This window comes from Protopterus annectens, chromosome 15.part0 (assembly GCF_019279795.1).
Source record: "Protopterus annectens isolate FY-2018-M chromosome 15.part0, PAN1.0, whole genome shotgun sequence".
NCBI lineage: Eukaryota > Metazoa > Chordata > Ceratodontiformes > Protopteridae > Protopterus > Protopterus annectens.
The window spans coordinates 449,276,638-449,296,928 of NC_056749.1; the positions used below are offsets into that span (position 1 = coordinate 449,276,638).

The following is a 20,291-nucleotide window of genomic DNA, read 5'->3' on the forward strand; positions in this document are numbered from 1 at the left end:
TTGAGTTTACAAAGTCAAGAAACTTTTGTGTTAGTGAGTTAGGGCTAGAGTAGGTTTCCTAGCTGATTTACTTCCAGGGAAATAAATACTGTGGGAAGAAATAGCCAGGGAATTGTTATGGCTAGGCTTGTATAGGCCCTAGGGCCAATAGCCTAGTACAAACTTATGAACCTATGATGGTGGGATAACTGAAATCCCCCATGGCCAGAGTGTTTGGTAATATTTGGATTGACTCGAGTTTAGTCAAGTAGGCCTCATGAGCATCATGATTCTTGGAAGGGGATCTATAACTAGCTATGACTTGAATGGGGATCTTATCCACAGTAATTTGAACTTGGAGTAACTCAATCGAGTTGTCCTGTCTAACTATTAGGGATATTCATTTATCTCTAATATAGATAGAAACACCACCTCCTTTGGTTCTCACATGTTTGTTTTGTGATCTGAAGGTGTGGAAGGCATTGTAGTGTTTCAAGGCTGGGGTACTCTTTGAGGTCTTGGACCAGGTTTTTGTGACTGCACAGACATCTACATCCTCCAGTTATAGCAGTGCTTCCATCCAGGGAGAGCAGTTTCTTGTTTAGGCTCCTAGTGTTTAGCAACATAACCCTTATTTTGTTATGAGTGGCAATTTTTGCATTGGCAATTTTGTTTTTGAGACCTTGAATAAAAAAGGCACTATGGAAGAGGCAAGAGCCTTTGCCAGCAACTAAAAGCCTAGTGGTGCCAAGTGCAAACTGTCTCTGGCAAAGCAGTGAGGTTTGTCAACCGTGTCATCCCAGGCTGACAGAAACTGGATGCCCTTTGAATGACACCAGAAACTAAATCAATTATTGAAATCAATCATTTTTTTGTTTATAGTGTGGCATCATTCTAGGTGAGAGCAATATGCTGCTCAGCACTTGGGACATACCTGCCTGGAATACATACTCAGAGATCTCAATCATGTCTCTCTTCATATAGCACAGTGAGGTATGTTTCAGGTTGTTCACTCCAATATGAGCTATCACAGAGTCATAATAGTAGTTGTTGCCGAGAGACCTGAGTGCATGCATGCATGACCTGACAAATCCTGGCACTGGACAAGCAGATGACTGTGACTTTCTCCTCATCTAACCTGGTGAGAGGGACATCCGTGTATCTCACTATGGAGTCTCCAATGAGAAGAAAATTTGGTTTATGAGTGTTATGTGTTGAGGGCTTAGTTGGTGAGGCACTGGTTTTGCTATGTTTCTTGGGTGCTGTGGGAACTGTTTTAGTTGTAGCAGTCTTGTGTTTGGGAGATCTCTGGTGTTTTGGTAATTTTTTTGAGAGAACCTCTTCATATGCTGATTTATGTGTTGGATGCATACTATGTGTATGAGTAATGGTGAATGAGTTGACAGACTCTCTTCAGTATTACTGTTTCTCATGCTAGAAAGCAGGGATTCAAGATTCTTGGTATAGATACATCTCTCACTCTATGTACTAGAGTGAGTTATTAGTAGAGGGCTGTCAACATGCATATGGTAGTTGTTACACTGAGATCAATATTCAATTTACTGAAAGGTGCAGTGTGCAAGCATCATCAGGTACATGTCCCAGATAAGATCAAAGAGGACCACTGTTTATGAAACCCATTTTTGAATGATTTCAGTGAGACCATATTTTAGCAGGGCCCTTAGGTTTCTTCTAAGGTTTGCCAACTCTTTACAGATGCAGCTGCAGGTCTAGACATTGGCAGATACATTCAGAGCAGATACTTCTCAGCAGAATGGCCCAGTTCCTAATGCAAAGAAAGGAACGTGACATAATATTTTTAGACGTTTTACCAATCTGGGTAGCTGTTCTGATCTGGAAGGATTGTTTTGCCAACAGCTGAGTTGTGATCTATTCCAATACTCAAGCAGTGGTGCAAGCATTTGTCAATCAATCTTCTAGCTCTAAATGGGTGCATTAAGTTTTAAGATTACTTGTCTTACTAAATTTACAGATCAATTTGAATTTTACAGCTCAACATATTTGTGACTCCCCACCACTGGCCCAGTAACCAAGGAGTCACAATCCTCACCACTGGCAACAGTGGGGGATGTACACACTGGGAGGATTGCAAATACACATACAATAAAGTGCAATTCCGCTTAATAGCACACAGAGACCACAGTCAGTCTGGCGCTGGTTTCCTCCTTCTTTCTCCAGATCCCAATAAGACTTCCCACTGGCACAGCTATAGAGTTGAGATCTCAGCTGAGTGACCAAGCTAAGAACTCCATCTCCCTCTCTGTCCCACCAGTGCTTTCTGTCCCTGCCCAAGTAGCTGGCACACACACTCTTTGAGATTTAATTTATACACACACGCACACACACCTGGGAGAGGCTGGCACAGGTTTACTAACTATGCTCCCTTCTGCCCAAACTATAAGGTAGTTTTTACTACCACCAGACAACTCTTTATCAGCTACTTTAAGACCCTTAACAAAGGGTGTCCAATCTTACTGTGTAATGTTACTATTAATTCAAATGGTAGTTTGACCATGTGCAAAGCTATTAGGAGTGGCCCGCACAGTGTCACCAAATAAAATATGCAAGTACTCTCAGAACATACATATGTCTCTACACATATCAGCCACAATGATAGGTTTAAAAATATTTAATAATAAATAATAAAAGAACAAGAAAATAGTAAACAATCACAGTTATATCAGAGTTCAAAATCACAAGAAATACTTGAAACAACATTGCAGGACAGTCTCAAATAAATACAGAAAACATCTAAGCTCTACTTCACTATACTCCTGTCTGCATCTAAGAGAAATTACTGTACCCTAGTTAACTTACTTACAAAACAAGGCAAGGCAGATGTGGTGAATGGGTTTTCCAGCTGATGTTTTCAGGTCAAAGACAAAATATAAAATGCATAGTCTCTCTCAGAGAGTTCTTAAATTAATATTCCAAATATTACTGCTGGGGTAGCTGGCAGAATGACATCACTTATTGTCATCTGACTATCAGTTCCCAGGCTTACAACCATTGATTTTAGCATCTACCTGTGAAAACACATAGACTTTAGATATTTTGGCAAGTCGTACAAGTCGTAAAATAATTTACATTCCTCCACATTTAAAAGCAATACAAAAAACTTTTAGTTATAGACATTTCTCCTGTTGCACAGAAACTGAAATAAAATCTCTTTTAATATGTGGTTATAAAGTAATTTAAAATTTGAGCTATTCTTCTAAAGTTAACTTCCTGTGTTTCAGTCCCCATTGTTAAAATACATATAAATCTAAACAGTCATAATAGTGTATATACATTTCTTCTCAGTATTTTACAAAATATCACTTCTACAAACGTATGTACAATATGACATACAGTTCTAATACAGTTGTAACACAAGCAATTGAATCATGCTGATGTTCACAAATGACACACAACCACTTACAAAATTCCAGATAGCTGGGCTGGCGTTAACACCTTCTGTCATACTTCTATATAAATCATATTAATATTCAAATGACATCTAATTATTTACAACATTCTGACAATATTTCCTTTTATGACAATATTCCTGGGAAACTCAATACCATAGTTAATAGTTTATCATGGTTTCATAACTGCTGGTTTTGTCAGGTGGCATCAGAGGCACAACAGTATGGGACACCTTTACCTCCAGAAATTTGGCTGATTGGCAAAGGATAGAAATCATTCTATTATCCAAGTCTTGGGCACTGAATGCTAAGAAGCCTTATTCATCATCATTGCATGCCTTTAAAGTTTTCTACCTCAGTCTGACTTTACATGATAAACACTGATCAAGTTCATTTCTGGTCCACTTTTTAATACAAAGATCCTTAATAAATCAGGCTCCCAATACTATCGCATTTATGTAGCAGCATTGGGTTAGCTAGCTCATTTTCTGGGGCTTCCAGACATCACTAACCACTGGCTGGTCACCAGAGTGATCAGAGAGTGGAGAAACCTGAAGGGATTAACACAAGATCCTAGGAAGTCTGTGGGTAAACATCTCTTGAGATCCACTATCGTAGCAGTGATGTTCACAGTCAGCGATTTCCATTAATTTGTACTTTGGTCAACCATGTCCACTTGGTTCGATGAAGGGCATACAGAGTAAGTGAATTACTACAGAATCTGTCTAAGAGTGATGTCATATTAGACAAAGGTTACATTACACTTTGGCTAAAGAGGTCCAAAACAGATCAGACTATTCAAGCTCAACAAGTTAACCCCGAAAAGGCAGGTACTTTTCATGTCCAATACATTAGGCCACATCCTTACATTAATCAGAAACAGATGTTTCCTTTTCCCACTTTATCATTCATTTGGCACTGGGATACAAAATTACAACCAGGGATATTAATGCTACTCTCCACAATGCATTGAAACAACAGTACATTTCTACCACTGATTATTCATTACATTCATTCAGGAGACACAGGACTTCATATCTAGCAGTTGAAGGACACTCTGTCCAAGTGTTTAAAAGAATGGGCAGATGGATGTCTGATGCTTTCCTTTCTTATATTAGATGGTAACCACAATATTTTGCCTTGCAAGTAGGAAAGTCTTCTTGATCATCGGGCACTCATTTATCCAGAGAGTGGCATCGATGGAAGCTGTTCATCCGATGGGGCTAACCCTTCAGTTGGACCACATTTTTGGATAGTCTCTTGGTGTAGTTATTCTGGTTTATCCTGCTTCCAGTTTTGGGACATGTGGCATAATTTGTTGGCCAGCTGGCCTAACACCATCATTGTGATCATTCTTGTTGGAGGTGATAATTTGACTAAAATCCCTAAAAAAGATTTTATTAGATAGGATTTTATTGGACCTTTTCACTTTGCACACTTCTTATCCTGACTTGTAGGGGTTCTGGTCTGCCCTGCTGCCTTGGTTCCTTTAGAAAGACACTGAAATCTATATCCATCGAGAAGTCAAGGTTCTGCATCAACCATTGGGTAGCTTGTTCATCAGAAACTCTAGGCATACATGGGACTGAACATTTTAAGTTAGCAGAACCAGAAAATAACTTTTATGAGTCCAATGGAGTACATTTGACTGCTTTGGGTTTGGACCAAATCAACTTGCAGCTGTCACTAGTTATTAATAATCCAACCTGCCAAAATTTTAGTTAACCTACTCAATGTCTTGTCTGTTACTGTTGCTGTCTTAAATATTGTATATTTTCTCAGTTCAGTGTCTATGTTTATCCTACCTTACAGGTTCCAATAAAGGGTTAGTCATCTCTTACTATTTAAAAGGTTTGATTTGTTGTCATTTCCCCAAAGGGAGGCCATGAACAGGGGACAGCATGCAGGAACATGCTAATGGGCAGTCACTTTCTGGGATCAACCCCTACTGTTGTATTCCCCCCTTTTATGGCTCAATGGCCTCTTCTTCAGGTGGGTAGACCAGGAAGCCCTTCAGAGTTGCTATAATCACATACGGCAATGAGTAGTAAGCCTGAGTTGTTTGGTAATGTGTGCTATCAGAGGAGGCCTGCTTTACACAATCTGACAAGATTTTTCAGCCAGCACAGGCCAAATGATGGCAACCAGCTTCCTGGGTTATGCTCAGGTCTATTATAACTGAAATTAGTTTACTTGGAATATTGTCACAAATACAAATTGTGTGTTTATTTACTCACCTCAGGGGATAAGATCTGCTTTCCTGCAAGCCTTTTTCATTATGAGCTGAGTCAGTAATGAGTGGAGTTAAACTCACTTAGAGTGAATTCTCCGCACTTTGGTGGCAAACTCAGCAGAACCCCCATCTTTCCTCCCTCTTTTTACAGACATTCTAGTGCTAAGTAGTCACTTTGTGAAATCAGCCCTGTTGTAGTCCCATTTTTATGGTTTAACAGCCTCTCATTGAGGTAGTCGTATAGCATGTTATATAGGGGCAATGAGTGATAAGCCCCAAGTTGATCAGTAATGTGTACTATCAGAGAAGGCCTGGTTAAACAATCTGACACTATTTCAGGGCCATCAGAGGCTAGTTGATGCCAGCAGGCTTCCTGGGTTATGTTCAAGTCTGTAGTTTGTTATTGAAATTAGTTTATCTTTACAGACTCATAGGTTCATAGGTGTGTACTAGGCTAATGGCCCTGGAGCCTTTACAAGCCTAGCCCATCAAAGTGCCCTGGCATCGTGCCACCTGACATTAGTTCCCAGTGCCTCTATCAAGTACAGCCACTGGAGTGATCCCCAGGGTGAACTATTTCCCATAGAAATTGGAAAACTGCTGTTTCCTGCTTTTTTAACATACTGGTCATTTAACAAACTGGTCTCAAATACACTTAATGAAAAAGGCACAGATCCTGGGTAAAACATTCAGTATTCACCTCAAAGCGAAAAATAACAACAAAATAATGAACTGACCACGACTGAAGGAAAAACAGACCAAATTTAATGAGAAGTTAGCACTTTCACAATCCAAACTGATTGCTTCTTCAGACTTAAAAGATACTACTGAACAGCCAAATTTAAATTAAAAGACAGCCTGTCACAGTGGAGAATGTACTAACTAAATTAGAACATGCTTTTATCTAAAAACTATAATTTCTTAAAAGCTAAAAATGTACAAACTATTGATAAAATGCATAAATAACACATAGTAGCACAAAAAACATTTGACACATAATTTTAGTGTTTCAATGGTCTGGCTTTCAAAAAAGGTCTAAGTGATACCACAACATTAATTCCAGGGGGTTTATCAGCCTGCAGTTTCATAATCCACTTCTGTTCAATCTCCTCTGTCCTGTTCTTAATATTGCTATCTCTCAAGCTTTCTGATAAAATCTCTAATACAAAAAAGTTAAAAACATGGTGCATCCCTTTTTCTTGTACATGCTTAGCCAGTGCAATAGTTTCCTTATTTTTTACAATGTACCTCATATATTCCAGGATTCTATCTTTAAGGCATCTGTTTGTCTTCCCAATATAAAATGCATTGCAATATTTACAAAAACTAAAATAGACCACATTGTGTGTTTTACAATCTGCACAGAAGTCAGCCTCAATTTTAAATTTCTGACTTCTGTGTGAAAAAGAAGAACCTGAATATATGTACTTACAGGCTGTACAATTTGCGGTGGTGGTGGTACTGCGGTGGTGGTGCTGCGGTAGTGGTGTCACCTCACAGTAAGACGTTGTCCTGTTCAATTCTCAGCTAGAGCATCTTCTGTGTGGAGACATGCATGAATGGGCGTACCTTCGTTGAAGGTTGTGCATCAAGGCCAGCAACTCAGCATGTAAAAATCTACTGCCAATCATTAGCGGACCAAAGTTCTGCTGTGGTGACCCCTAACCAGGAAAAGCCAAAAGACACAACAACAACAACAGGCTGTACAATTTCTGCAGGGGAAGGTGCCTACTCTGTTAGAGTATTTCTTGCTGGTCATTCCTGAGGCCTTATAACAAAGCTGCCTCTTAAGTGACTTTCTATTAATAAATGAAAAATGTGGTACTGTATCAATTACATTGTCTAATTTAGTTATCGATGTTGATATATTCCAGTTTTTTTTCAAAAGTTACAAAATAACTTAATATCACTAGAGTATGATACTGGAAATCTAATTCTATCATTATTAACCCTAGAATTACTAGGGCTCCCTTCTGTTGAATGGGAAAAATAGGGTTTGCCACTATTACTACGTACTTGATACATATGACTGACACTTTCATCTATCTCAGTTTGATTATAGTCCCTATCCATAAAATCTTTCCTCAGTGTAGAGACTGCTGCATTTAACCCATCATCTGTGTTATGTATCCTGCTCATTCTCAAGAAATGCCCTTTGAGAACATTCTTATTCACATGTCTAGGGCGCATAGTTGATTTATGTAGGATGCAATTCTTTCGACTAGGTTTTCTGTACAGATCTGTAGTTAATCTCCCAGGTTGTATCTTACTAACTTTTACATCTAAAAACTGTATTCTCTCATTAGAGTACTTATAAGTGGAACTCAGGAAGTTGGTAGACATATGAAGATAATCAATAAATTGTTCTAATCTTTCTACTGTACTTCCCCATAAGAGGAAGACGTCATCCACAAAATGTACATACCACAAAATTGCATCACTAAAATCATTATCTTGGAGTATAGTATTGTGTTCCCATTGTACTAATGCTAGGTTGGTGTAGCTATTGGCACAAGCCGTGCCCATAGCCATGCCTTTTGCAAATAAAATGTCTCATTAAACATGAACACATTATTCTCAAAAATGATCTCAAGTAGGTTACGTATCAGATTGGTTTTAACAGAAGTAAAAACTTTTAGTACATAGCAATTCACGTACGTTTTCAATGTCATTGAGTGTTATGATTTGTGAATAATGTGTTCATGTTCATGCATCCAATCGTCCAGATTGCATTTGAAAAAGGCAAATAAGGTGCTCTGTTTGACATGAAGTGAAAGTCTGTTTCAAAGGTGTGGTAACCTCTGGGAGACAAAGCTGTCCCTCCAGCAGGTTCTATTACTGTCACATGCCATTTTAAGGACTTCAGACTGAATAACCCGTGTAGCATTTGACTTGTGGATATGCAGCATTTCCAATAAAGCAGGGTCAGAGCTTGCCTTACATGCAAGGCACAGATTGCCTCTTGAGTATTCTGTATGAAAAAGAATAAAGTGACAGTGAGTTCAGATGATCCACATAGGACAGATGCTGAAGACCTTGAATTTTCCTTGTGAGAAACCTTTGTGGTCTTTCCAATTGCTGCAGGTGCCTGGAAAGATACATACCAAAAGGTGTGTTGCACTCAATTATTGACCTGATGATGGAAAAGTACAGGGAGGATATAACTTCTTTTTTTTTTTCCTGGAGGCAATGTCCTTGCTTATCAGATGAGCAATATAGAATGCTATTCATACCACTGTGGAGACATGGTGATCAAAGGTAAGTTTGCTGTCAACCTGGGTGCCCAAGTCTCTCACCACTGAGTGCGTACTTAGGGTGTTGCTATTGATGTGGTAGTTTGCAGGTATATCTCTCTTACAGAAAGGGATGATATATTTTTTTGCATTGAGTTTAAGGTCATAACTTTGACAATAATCATTTGTTTGTATAAGACCCTCTTGTAGGATGTTGACATCATTTGGAGATTCTATGACCACTCCCAGATTGCAGTCATCAGCAAACTCTGTCAGCCACAGACCTTTAGTTTTTGCTTGTACTTTAGAGAAATAGATTCCGAACACCAGAGTTTCCAGGACTGATCCCTGTGGAACACCACTGGTTACGGGTCTTTTGTTGGAGGTGGATAATCCTATTTTGACTATATGTGTTCTATCAGTGAGCCAGTTAGCAACCCATCTAATGATATAAAGGTTGATACCTAGCTGGGTGAGATTGTCAATGATGCCTGAGTGGGGTAGTATCAAAAGCCTTGGCTTTATCTAGGTAAGCTGTTTGCACAGATTTCCCCTCATCCAGGGCCTTGGTGACTGCCTCAAAGTAATCCACCAGGTTTAACAGGCATGATCTCCCTTTGACAAATCCAAACTGAATAGGGTCAAGTGTTTATAGAGTACCTATATCTTTGTTGATAAGGTCCATGATGATTCACTCCATGGCCTTGCAGATAAGGCTAATCAGGCTAATAGGTCTAAAGTTCCCAGGGTCAGTGGAAACACCACCCAAGGGAATAACGATGGCTGTTTTCCATTCAGCTGGAATGAAGACTGTGTTTAGAATATGACTGAAAAGAGTACCCAATGGTTTTGTTAATTCTTGTTGGGGCCCATGTAGGATGTAGCCTGGGATGTTATCAGATCCCATAGCTGCTGTGTTTTTGGCCATAGAGAGGGCATTTATGATCTGATCTTTAGAGATACAAGGTAAGTGACAGGTGGTAGGGTTGTCAAGGGGTACATGTGGCGGGGACAGGGGAGTGAAGTTTTTCACAGAACCTGCCAGCCAACAGGTAACTATGTCCATATACTCATTATATGTGTTATCAGTAACTACCTGCTCAGCACAAATCTGGGCCTTTCCTTTTAGGTTATTAGGTTATGGATGTAACTAAAGAATGCCTTATGGGTGTCCTTAGTTGAGGCAGCTAATCTGGATTCATAGTTTGCGTTGAAAGACTTCACAAGAAGTCTTGTTTGCCTGTTTAAGCTGAGGAGGGAGTACTTCCAGTTTAGGGCTTGCTCCCTTTTACTGCTTTCCTCTTATTGTAAAACCTGTTAATGACAGTTGTCCACCAGGTAGGTTTGCTCTTCCATGAGGAGCTTGTTTTAGTCCTATCAGGTATGAATGAGTCAATGTAGTTATACAGGTTTTGTATAAAGCTTTGGTGAAGAACTCAGCATAGTCACCAGTTCCATCTGAGGGGGGAGGTCAAATGAAGCTATTTATACCATTCAGAAAGAGACTGTAATCTGCTTTGGAGAAGTTTTTTAGTTTAGTTGCTGCTGGGGGGGGGGTGCGGTCAGGTGTGATAGTTACTTGAAATGAGACTGATTTATGGTCAGATCGCACCAGGGAAGAGCTCACAGTGGGGCTGCTACAATGGTCCCCCATATTGGTAAGCACCAGATCCAGGATGATGGCACCCCTTGTGGGGGTGTTAAGCAGCTGGTCCAGGGTACTGGAGTTAACAAAGTCAAGGAACCTTTGGGCAACTGAGTTTGAGCGCAAGTAATTTACCCAGTCAATGGATGGGTAGTTAAAGTCACCCAAACACATGGTTTTCAAATGTATCTTGATAGACTCAAGTAGATCCAAATAGGCAGAGTGGGTGTCCTACCTGAAGTATCTCAAGGGAATCATACTGTTCAACCAATATAGAGGTGTACTTATCTTAAATGAATATTGATACACCACCTCCTTTAGTTTTCACATCTTCAGTTTGTGGTCTGAATGTGTGGAAAGAGGTGTAACCCGGTATGGCTGGGGTTCTCTCCACAGCCTTGAACCAGGTCTCCGAGACTGCATAAATGTCTGCTTCTTCCAAGGCGAGGACTGCTTCCAGTGAGTGCAGTTTCATATTAACACTCCTAGGGTTTAGCTGCATAACCTTGAGGTTATTTTTAGATGGAGTTTTTACATCAGAAATGTTGTCCTTGAGACACAAACTAAAATGGCACTATGGGGGTGGCAAGAGCCTTAGCCAGTAGCCAAAATCCCAGAGGTGACAGATGAAGACCATCTCTGGCAAAGTATCGAGGTCTGTCGATTATGTCATCCCAGGTTGGCAGATACTGGATACCCATAGAATGACACCAGAAACTAATCCAATTATTGAAGTCAATAATTTTCTGTTTGCAGTGAGTTATTCATCCTAGGTGAAGATAATATGTTGCTTAAGGCTAGGGACATACCTCCCTGAGACACATAATCTGAGAGCTCAGTCATGTCTTTCTTCATACAGTCCAGAGAGGTACAACTCAAGTTGCTCACACCAATATGGACTATGACAGTCATAACAGTACCTGTTGTTGAGAGACTTGAGAGCATATGTGATATGGCATATCCTAGCACCTGACAGACAGCTGACTATGACTTTTTCCTTATCTAGCCTGGTGAGAGGGACATCTGTGTGTCTCACGATGGAATCACCTAGGACTGAAATGTTTGATTTTGTGTTTTGTCTTAAGAGCCTGACGGGTGAGACATTGGTGTGTGAGCTATTATGTGTATTGTGTTCTGCAGAGGATGTATTATGTGTAGTGTGCTTGTGTTTAGGAGGCCTCCTGTGTTTAGGTTTGTTTCTGCTGAGGACCTTTGCATATGCAAGTATGTGTGATGTGTGTTTGCATGGAGTAGGAGGTGAGGTGTGCATGCTGTCAACCCGCTCATTGTCATATGCACTGACTGATGTGTGAGAGACCATGGATTCAAGGTTCTTAGTATAGCTGCATCTCTCACATGTTGAGTTTGTGTGGATTAGAAGTAGAGTTCTGTCAGTGAACATGAGGCAGTTACTACACTGGTTCAGGATCCCCATGTCGATCAAGCTGGCTGGAGAAACTGTGGGAAATAGTCTGTCCATAGTATTAAGTAAGTTTATATGGTCAGGAAAAGAGGTCAGACTTAGGAATGGTGGGTGAGAGGTGTGTTGGTACTTCTGAGGCTAAGCTTAGTGTTCCACCTGACAGTAGAGCAGGGCTGTGAAAACCCTCTGGAGGACTACAAGCAAAGTGTTAAGGAAAAACTTAACAGGCAAAATGTTTGCATTTATAACCATCAGTGTTAACCACACCTACGAGGCAGTGCAAACAAGTGCAAATGAGGGGCTTAAATAAAACAAGAAATAACCCTTTTAACATAAACTAGCCAATATGGATGCTCTCTCTGAGCTCTAGCCCAATCACCCTCGATTAGATGGGACCCAGACAGCACTCTCCACCCACAAAGGTGGAGAAGGGCCTTCACTAACAAAGATGGCTTGAATTTGATTCTCAGAAGTTACAAACAGACCGAGAAACAGCAAACGTGGAACTGGGGCTATGCTACAGCTGAATGAGTGCAGTATCCAGTAAAATGTGGCAAAAACAGTTCAGACAATTCAGACAGACAGCAGAATGCAAACACAAATTAAAAGCACACTATATGAGCAAACACAAGCACTTATAGTATGTTGTCAGCAATGGATGCCTCAGTTATTTCAGTACTTCAGTGAAGAGCTGGCTTTAATGCTCAGATGATACCAAACAGTCTAGGTTCAGAAAGTCTGAATCTGGCCTATCCTATAAAATGCTAAAGAACTAGAAATTCAAAGTGCATAAACTCACAGTCACAACAGCAAAAAAACACTTTAAATAAAGCAGCAATTCACCATTGATTTCCAGCTTAGAAGGCTGTAGACTATACTCTCCTACCACAAAACTCTAGACCACAAACCCTCCTAACATAAAACAACTGGTAATGGAGCCCAAGTGCTTAAGTCAGAGCAAAGGCACTTCAGAATAACAGTTCTGACATCACAGAAAAAACACTTAGTCTAAACATTCTAGTTTCTAGCTATTTCTAAGAGAAAACACAAATCTAAGATAACTTACATATAGAACAAGATAGTGCTGAGTTAGATGGTCAAGACAAAAATGCTTAATGCCCTCTGATCCTCTCTGTTTTTAAAATCACATTCCTGGTTCCCATTACATCATTCTTCACACTTCCCTGGGTTCCCAGGCTAACAGAAACTATTTACATTCTTAACATCTCCTTGTGTTATCTTGCAACTAGCTGGTCAGGAAGCAGAGCAATAAAAATAAATTTGCATGTTTAAATCTAGCAATTTAACTCTTGGTTAAAACAATAGAAAGAATGTCTTCATCTAGATGGGCTGGAGCTGACTTTAGATCAAAGAGTCACAACATGCTTTTACCTGGTCAGTAGAGAGCACTGTTGTGACATTTTTTGCAGTTCCACATCTAACAGCAGTTTTTCCATTTATGTCAACAAGCCTGTGCCTTACATTAATATTTACAAATGATAGAATTATCTATAAAATTTTATCTGGCTAGGCTGGCAGCCTTCACAGTTCCCACCAAAATAAAATGGGTACAGATATCAGAACAAAAGCAAGGCAAACAACAATCTGAGAGGAGTACAGTAACAAGCAGATGGAGTTTCTTTAACAAAGCAAGCTGAAAGATGGAGATACAATCAACAGAATAAATAAATGAAGCACACTGAAACACTTAGAGCAAGTGCAAAAAATATACTCATATCAGGTATGTATTAACACATGGTTTAGATTCAGTCTAAATCTTGTACCACAGGCAAAACAAATTTCTCAGCAGAACCTTATGAAACGTGATTCTTTTAATGCCAGCAACAAGAAAGACTTTTCTAAAGTTAAACGCTCAGGCTAATCAGATAAAACATAAAATATGTATTTCCACATGGTTTAGATTCAATCTAAATCTTGCAGCCACAGGCACAACAAAGCTCTGAGCAGAATCTTACAAAATGTAATTATTTTATCACAGCAAGATGAAAAAGTTTTCAAAATTAAATCCTCAGGCCAATCAGATAAAAACATGAAAATCTTTTGACCAGTAGTTGCCACCTAAATAAAATGGAAACAGATATCAGAACAGAAGCAATTCAAACAACCACCTAAGGGCAGTACAGTAAGAAGGAGATGGAGTTTCTTTAACAGTGCAGGCTGAGAAACAGTGATAAAATCAATTAAATAAATAAATGCAGCATAGAGTTATTAAATATCATTGAAACAGAGAGAGCAAGTGCACAAAATATACTTATAACACCTTAGTATTTCCCGATAGTTTTAGAAGAAATTTAAATCTTGTAGCCTAAGGCACAAGGAAGCTCTGAGCAGAATCTTAAAAATGCAATTCTTTTATTACAGCAATATGAAAGACTTTTATAAAGTTTAACCCTCAGGACAATCAGACAAAAACACAAAATGCCATTGACCAGTAGTTCCCACCTAACTACAATGAAGAGAAATATCAGAATAGATGCAAGCCAAACAACAACCTAAGGGCAGTACAGTAACAAGGAGATGAAGTTTCTTTTACAATGCAGGCTGAAAGACAGTCCCCCGGATTCATGAAGCTCGGCGCAAGGCTGGTGTAAGGCCTGCACCGGCCGTGCGACGTATATATGGTGTAGTAGCACCATATGCATATTAATGAAGGTGCGCTGCCACCACATCCACGTGCATAGGACACGTACACGAGTGCATGAGGCGTTACTAAGCTGCGCCCGGAGGCGTGTCAATGAGCAACCTAAACTGCTGAATATTATAGTCTGCCTGCAATAGTAATCGCACCTATCAGTGTCCGTGGGTAATGAAACGTATGCAAAGCATGCAAGACAGTTCCCAGCCACACAAAATGGAGAACCAAACAGAAATGCACACAACACAATATGAGTTTCCGTCCATGGAACAAATGATATTTAAAATCATGTGTCTGGAATGTACTGCACTGTAAGTAGTTATACCCAGTGGAAGTGAAGCGCATCATGTCAGCGCACTACCAATACACACGTCTAGCCCCATGGGCAGGGTCACCAGCAGTCCCACAGTGGTAGTGATAGTACACAGCTGGGCAGTTGTGGCTACATAACAACCGTAAAGAAACCTGACAGTCCAAATTGTATACCAAACACACACAAACATATGTATATTAAAATGTGCTATACACATGAACAGGAACGTAACCGACACATACACATAGGATACTATATGCGGAACCGGGATATCCAAAAGCAGAACCCATGCATGCAAATGCAATACGCAACAACCCCTGTATAGCACATAACCCGCATCCATGTCCGAATGTCCACCAAATCCAGCTACCAGCCTTGCGCAGCCGTACACCTACACATAGCGAGTATTCCCCATATGTAGTAGGAAGTATCGTCCTAGGCAGTGTCAGGATTGCAAATATGTATCCCACGTTTGTAAACATTCCATCACAGTTATGTAAATCCAAATGCCCGCGCATTCATGTTTCAGCAAAATGTGTGTACATCCCGTGTGGGATAAGTAACCTGTTGAAACCTCAGAGTTGTTTACACGCCATGGTGTCTAGCACTGTACATATCTGGGCAAAACATGTATGTGTAGTCACGGTACTGTTCAGTTTCTAGACAGACATGCAAAACATACTACGCAGGATGGAACAGCTGTCCACCATGCAGGAATCCCCACTAGGGTTGCCACCTGTTCAGATGCCCAAGGTGGGACATCCGTTGTAGAAATGTGAGAATTTGCAGGATAAAACATACCCCCGGCCAGTGCAAAGGACAGAATTACACTTGTATGCCAAGATAAAAGCTTATTTCATAGCATTTGAATAGCTTATGCTATCCTAAATAATAGTTATGTGTTCCAGATACAAAATACCTGTATCATGCAACTAGTAAAGAAAATGAGAAATATACTTTTGTCATAAAATCACAGGACATTTGCCATGTCTTAGGTTTCATCGCAGGACACAACTGTCCAAAGTGGGACTTCCCCTCGCAAAGAGGAACAGGTGGTAACCCTACTCCCCACTGAATAATCGACAGTATATATTTAACTCAATCACATACCGACACCACCTCTCAACCTATTACAGCAACAAAATCTGGACAAAACCTAAAAGGATGGGTGGACAAATAGGGACAGATGTAATTACTGCTCTCACAAACTTCGAAAGTTCACAGAATAATAGTATGTACATTAGCATGAAATGTTGTGAAAGATGTGGGGTAGTTGCTGAGTATTACAGAGGTCCATACATTTATACTGTAACAAACCTTCACATATGTTGTCTGTACTACTGCATACCTGTAGTTAATTCATAGTTAAGTCATGTGCAGAATAATAATCCTCGTATGAATGAATACAGGAAATAGTCAAATGTGAAAGGGAACACCACTCACCGTGGATGATGTATTGTAACCACCCCCACCCATATTATGTATTGCCAACAGTATAAGCTGCTGACAGGTGCCCAAACACCTGTGTCTGTAAACACAGATAAAATGTTTAAAATGGACAAACCCTGTCCATGTGCTTTGTCTGACATTTGAACATGGTCAGGGCAGTTCCGTTCACCAGGCGGACACCACATGAACACCCTGACAATTAAAGACCTGTATGTGTCAGGACTATAAGCCTTGGGGTTCTGAATATCCCTGCAGTGATTAAATATGCAGCATGGGTCCAGAGCAGTAGAGAATAGGGAATGTGTAACATGTAGTACCGCATTTTTCCCAGCAGGAGAATGGATGCCTGTGTTGTAAGTGAAGTGGTGAGGCATATGTTAATGTAGCTATGTACTATGGGTATGCATATAAATGAGTCAGAACACCAAAAGTATAGTGGTTACAGGATCCGGCCAACGTGAATGCAGTCCCGGTTCAACTACGACTACAGCACATATAATGTGAAAGTGTAATGAATGTGTCTGTGCTGTACAGACAGTTAAATATGTAAAGGTGAACGTGTGTTTCGCATATGTCCGTTTACCAGATTACAGATAATTTACTGGTACTGTCACAAGTAATAAAGCCCACGTAAGCACAAAGACTTAGTAAACATATGTAACCCACAATAAGGATACGCATGTACGCCTGCGCGTAACCCACAGTAAGGAAATGCAAGTGCGCCTGTGCGTGTGTGATCCGCTCACAGCATAGTAAATAAATGCTGTATCCCCCACGTTAGATATACATGGCTCAAACCTGTTAACCCCGTAAAGTATGAAACCAGACAAAGGCATGCAAACTACCGGTACAAATAGGGACAAATCCCAGATATGTGCCAGAACAAACATAGAAAGTGGATAGAATAATGGGCGTGTCAGTAGCATGGATTCTCTGAAGGGTATGCAGTCATAACCCAAACTGCTTGCCAGTATTTTCCACCATAAGTCTCAAATGAAATGCCACTATATTGCCAGATAGACACTGGTTTATGTAAAACACACCGAAGATAAAGAGGCAACCAGCTGTACACTCTGCGACAATCTGTACAGTGGAAAGGTATGGTATGGATATAGATATATGTGTATACACATAATCCACAGACGTAAACCAAAGCAAGTTATGAATGAGGATTGTACATGTATATATGCATACACAACAGACATATGTCCCGTAGATATGACATATGTACATAAATAGGCCACGTTATAGCTAATATGGGTAGACAAACAGACATGCATGAAAGGTGAATAAACCTCTGCCTTCCAAACCATTGGCCAGAAAGTGACAGTTCAGCAAGTTCTACACTTTAAACATGCATATAGGTGTCCATTGCAGGACCCCAAAAATTGATCCATACGTAATGTCAACCGACACTGATGCAAAATAAGTGACCTCAGCAAATACGATATAGCTGTACATGCAACAGTAGCAGGTGCAAGGGTGATGACACGTGTCGATAGAATGTATGACGTACGAACTGATATCTGGAGAGTAGGGAGTGCATATAAGTGTCTCCACACTTCAGTACTGCTCACATTAAACATGTGTAATGGGTACTGTAGAGGGTTGTCAGGTATGAGAATCATGGGTATGCAGAAATGGGCCTAGGTGTTGTTTGGCAGAGATTTCGTAGGCCCGCCCCGTGGGAGTGATGTGGGTATAGCACACGCCTATATTCTCAATAATGGGGCAAACCATCCACTGGATATTGCGTAAACCATTTTGGGAATATGTAGGGCCCTATATCAGTGTCATGTAGGCGATTATCATGGATGGACATGCGTACGACCAAGATGGTAACCATAACTGGCAAACTGTCAGAATAAGACAGCTGCACTAAGGCATAGTACATGAAATACAAATAGGGACTATATTAGATATACCCCAGACAAAGTCAGAACGTTGTGAGAATACTGGCGTAGCCAGGAATATGAATGTTATGAGTGTTACTAATCATGTAATAGAAATGTCAGTCACTATTATCTAACCGCACAGTTCGTAATGCCTTGCCAGCAATTTACCAGAAAGGCAGATTACTATGACAAATGTAACAAGGGCAAAGGTCAAACGTCAGGGCATTTACCCATAATGTGTACAGGTTAGGGGTATGAAGGTAACCTGTCCAAAATACATGTACTGAATTAGTGATACTAGGTGGACAGGTGAGAAGAAAGACATCAGGACAAATGAGAAAACATGTACAAGTCATACGCATGTACTCCGACAAATGTGAATGACAACGTATGCCCTATGAATGTCAATGTGGAAGGTTAATAGACACAAAAGTAATGTGTCCCTCAGGGTGTCACGCATTTACAGAACGCGCTACCGAGATTACTAAACACAGCAGACCCACAGGCATTCTACTAGGTGCGTGTCAACATCCGCAAAGGCAAATACGTCAGCAGGATATATCTGTGGTGCGAAGCGTCTAAAAGCATAACCTGAGTCCCCAGGCGGATGGGAGCATGCACACACACACACACACTTGGCAGGCCTGGGAATCGAACTTACACCTAACTACCTATCACACTACAGCATGACGCATTTACAGAACTCGCTACCGAGATTACTAAACACAGCAGACACACAGGCATTCTACTAGGTGTGTGTCAACATCTGCAAAGGCAAAGACGTCAGCAGGATATATCTGTGGTGCGAAGCATCTAAAAGCATAACCTGAGTCCCCAGGCAGATGGGAGCATGCACACACACACACACACACACTTGGCAGGCCTGGGAATCGAACTTACACCTAACTACCCTATCACACTACAGCATGACGCATTTACAGAACACGCTACTGAGATTACTAAACACAGCAGACACACAGGCATTCTACTAGGTGTGTGTCAACATCCGCAAAGGCAAAGACGTCAGCAAGATATATCTGTGGTGCGAAGCGTCTAAAAGCATAACCTGAGTCCCCAGGCGGACGGGAGCATGCACACACACACTTGGCAGGCCTGGGAATCAAACTTACACCTAACTACCCTATCACACTACAGCATGACGCATTTACAGAATGCGCTACCGGGATTACTAAACACAGCACTCCCAGAGGTATACTTCTAGGTGGGTGACATCATCCGCAAAGGCAAAGATGCCGATAGGGAATGTATGTGTTGTGAGGTATGTAAAAGCGTGACTGTGTCCCCAGGCAGCTGGAAACACACACACACACACACACACACACACACACACACACACACACACACACACACACACACTTGGCAGGGCCGGGAGTTGAACATACACCTAACTACCTTATCACACTACAGCATTACGCATTTACAGAACGCTACGAGATTACTGAACACAGCACTCCCAGAGGCATACTTCTAGGTGGGTGACATCATCCGCAAAGGCAAAGATGCCGATAGGGAATGTATGTGTTGTGAGGCATGTAAAAGCATTACTGTGTCCCCAGGCAGCTGGAAACACACACACACACACACACACACACACACACACACACACACACACACACACACACACACACACACACACACACACACACACACACACACACACACACTTGGCAGGGCCGGGAGTTGAACATACACCTAACTACCTTATCACTCTACAGCATTATGCATTTACAGAACGCGCTATCGAGATTACTGAACACAGCACCTGCAGAGGCATACGTCTAGGTGGGTGACATAATCCGCAAAGGCAAAGATGCCGATAGGGAATGTTTAGAGAGTGAGCAGTCTGAAAGCATATTACTGTCCCAAGGTAGACATAGACAAACACGGCAGTGCTGTCATCGGGCCAACTAAATATCTACGGAGCACTACAACACTAAATAGATATGGGATGCGCCACAGACAGTACACCCTTTGAGACAGCAACCAGTGTGTTCAATGTAGGCATCCATCGTGACA

General features: G+C 40.8%; 1 protein-coding gene across 1 annotated transcript in view; it reads right to left on the reverse strand.

The window, feature by feature from the left end:
* LOC122789845 (V-set and immunoglobulin domain-containing protein 4-like) overlaps positions 1-20,291 on the reverse strand; it is a 569,118-nt gene that overhangs the window by 12,360 nt on the left and 536,467 nt on the right. Inside the window, exon 12 of the mRNA XM_044057281.1 lies at positions 6,687-6,799. Coding sequence (XP_043913216.1) covers positions 6,687-6,799 — 113 coding nt within the window. The remainder of the gene's footprint in view (positions 1-6,686; positions 6,800-20,291) is intronic.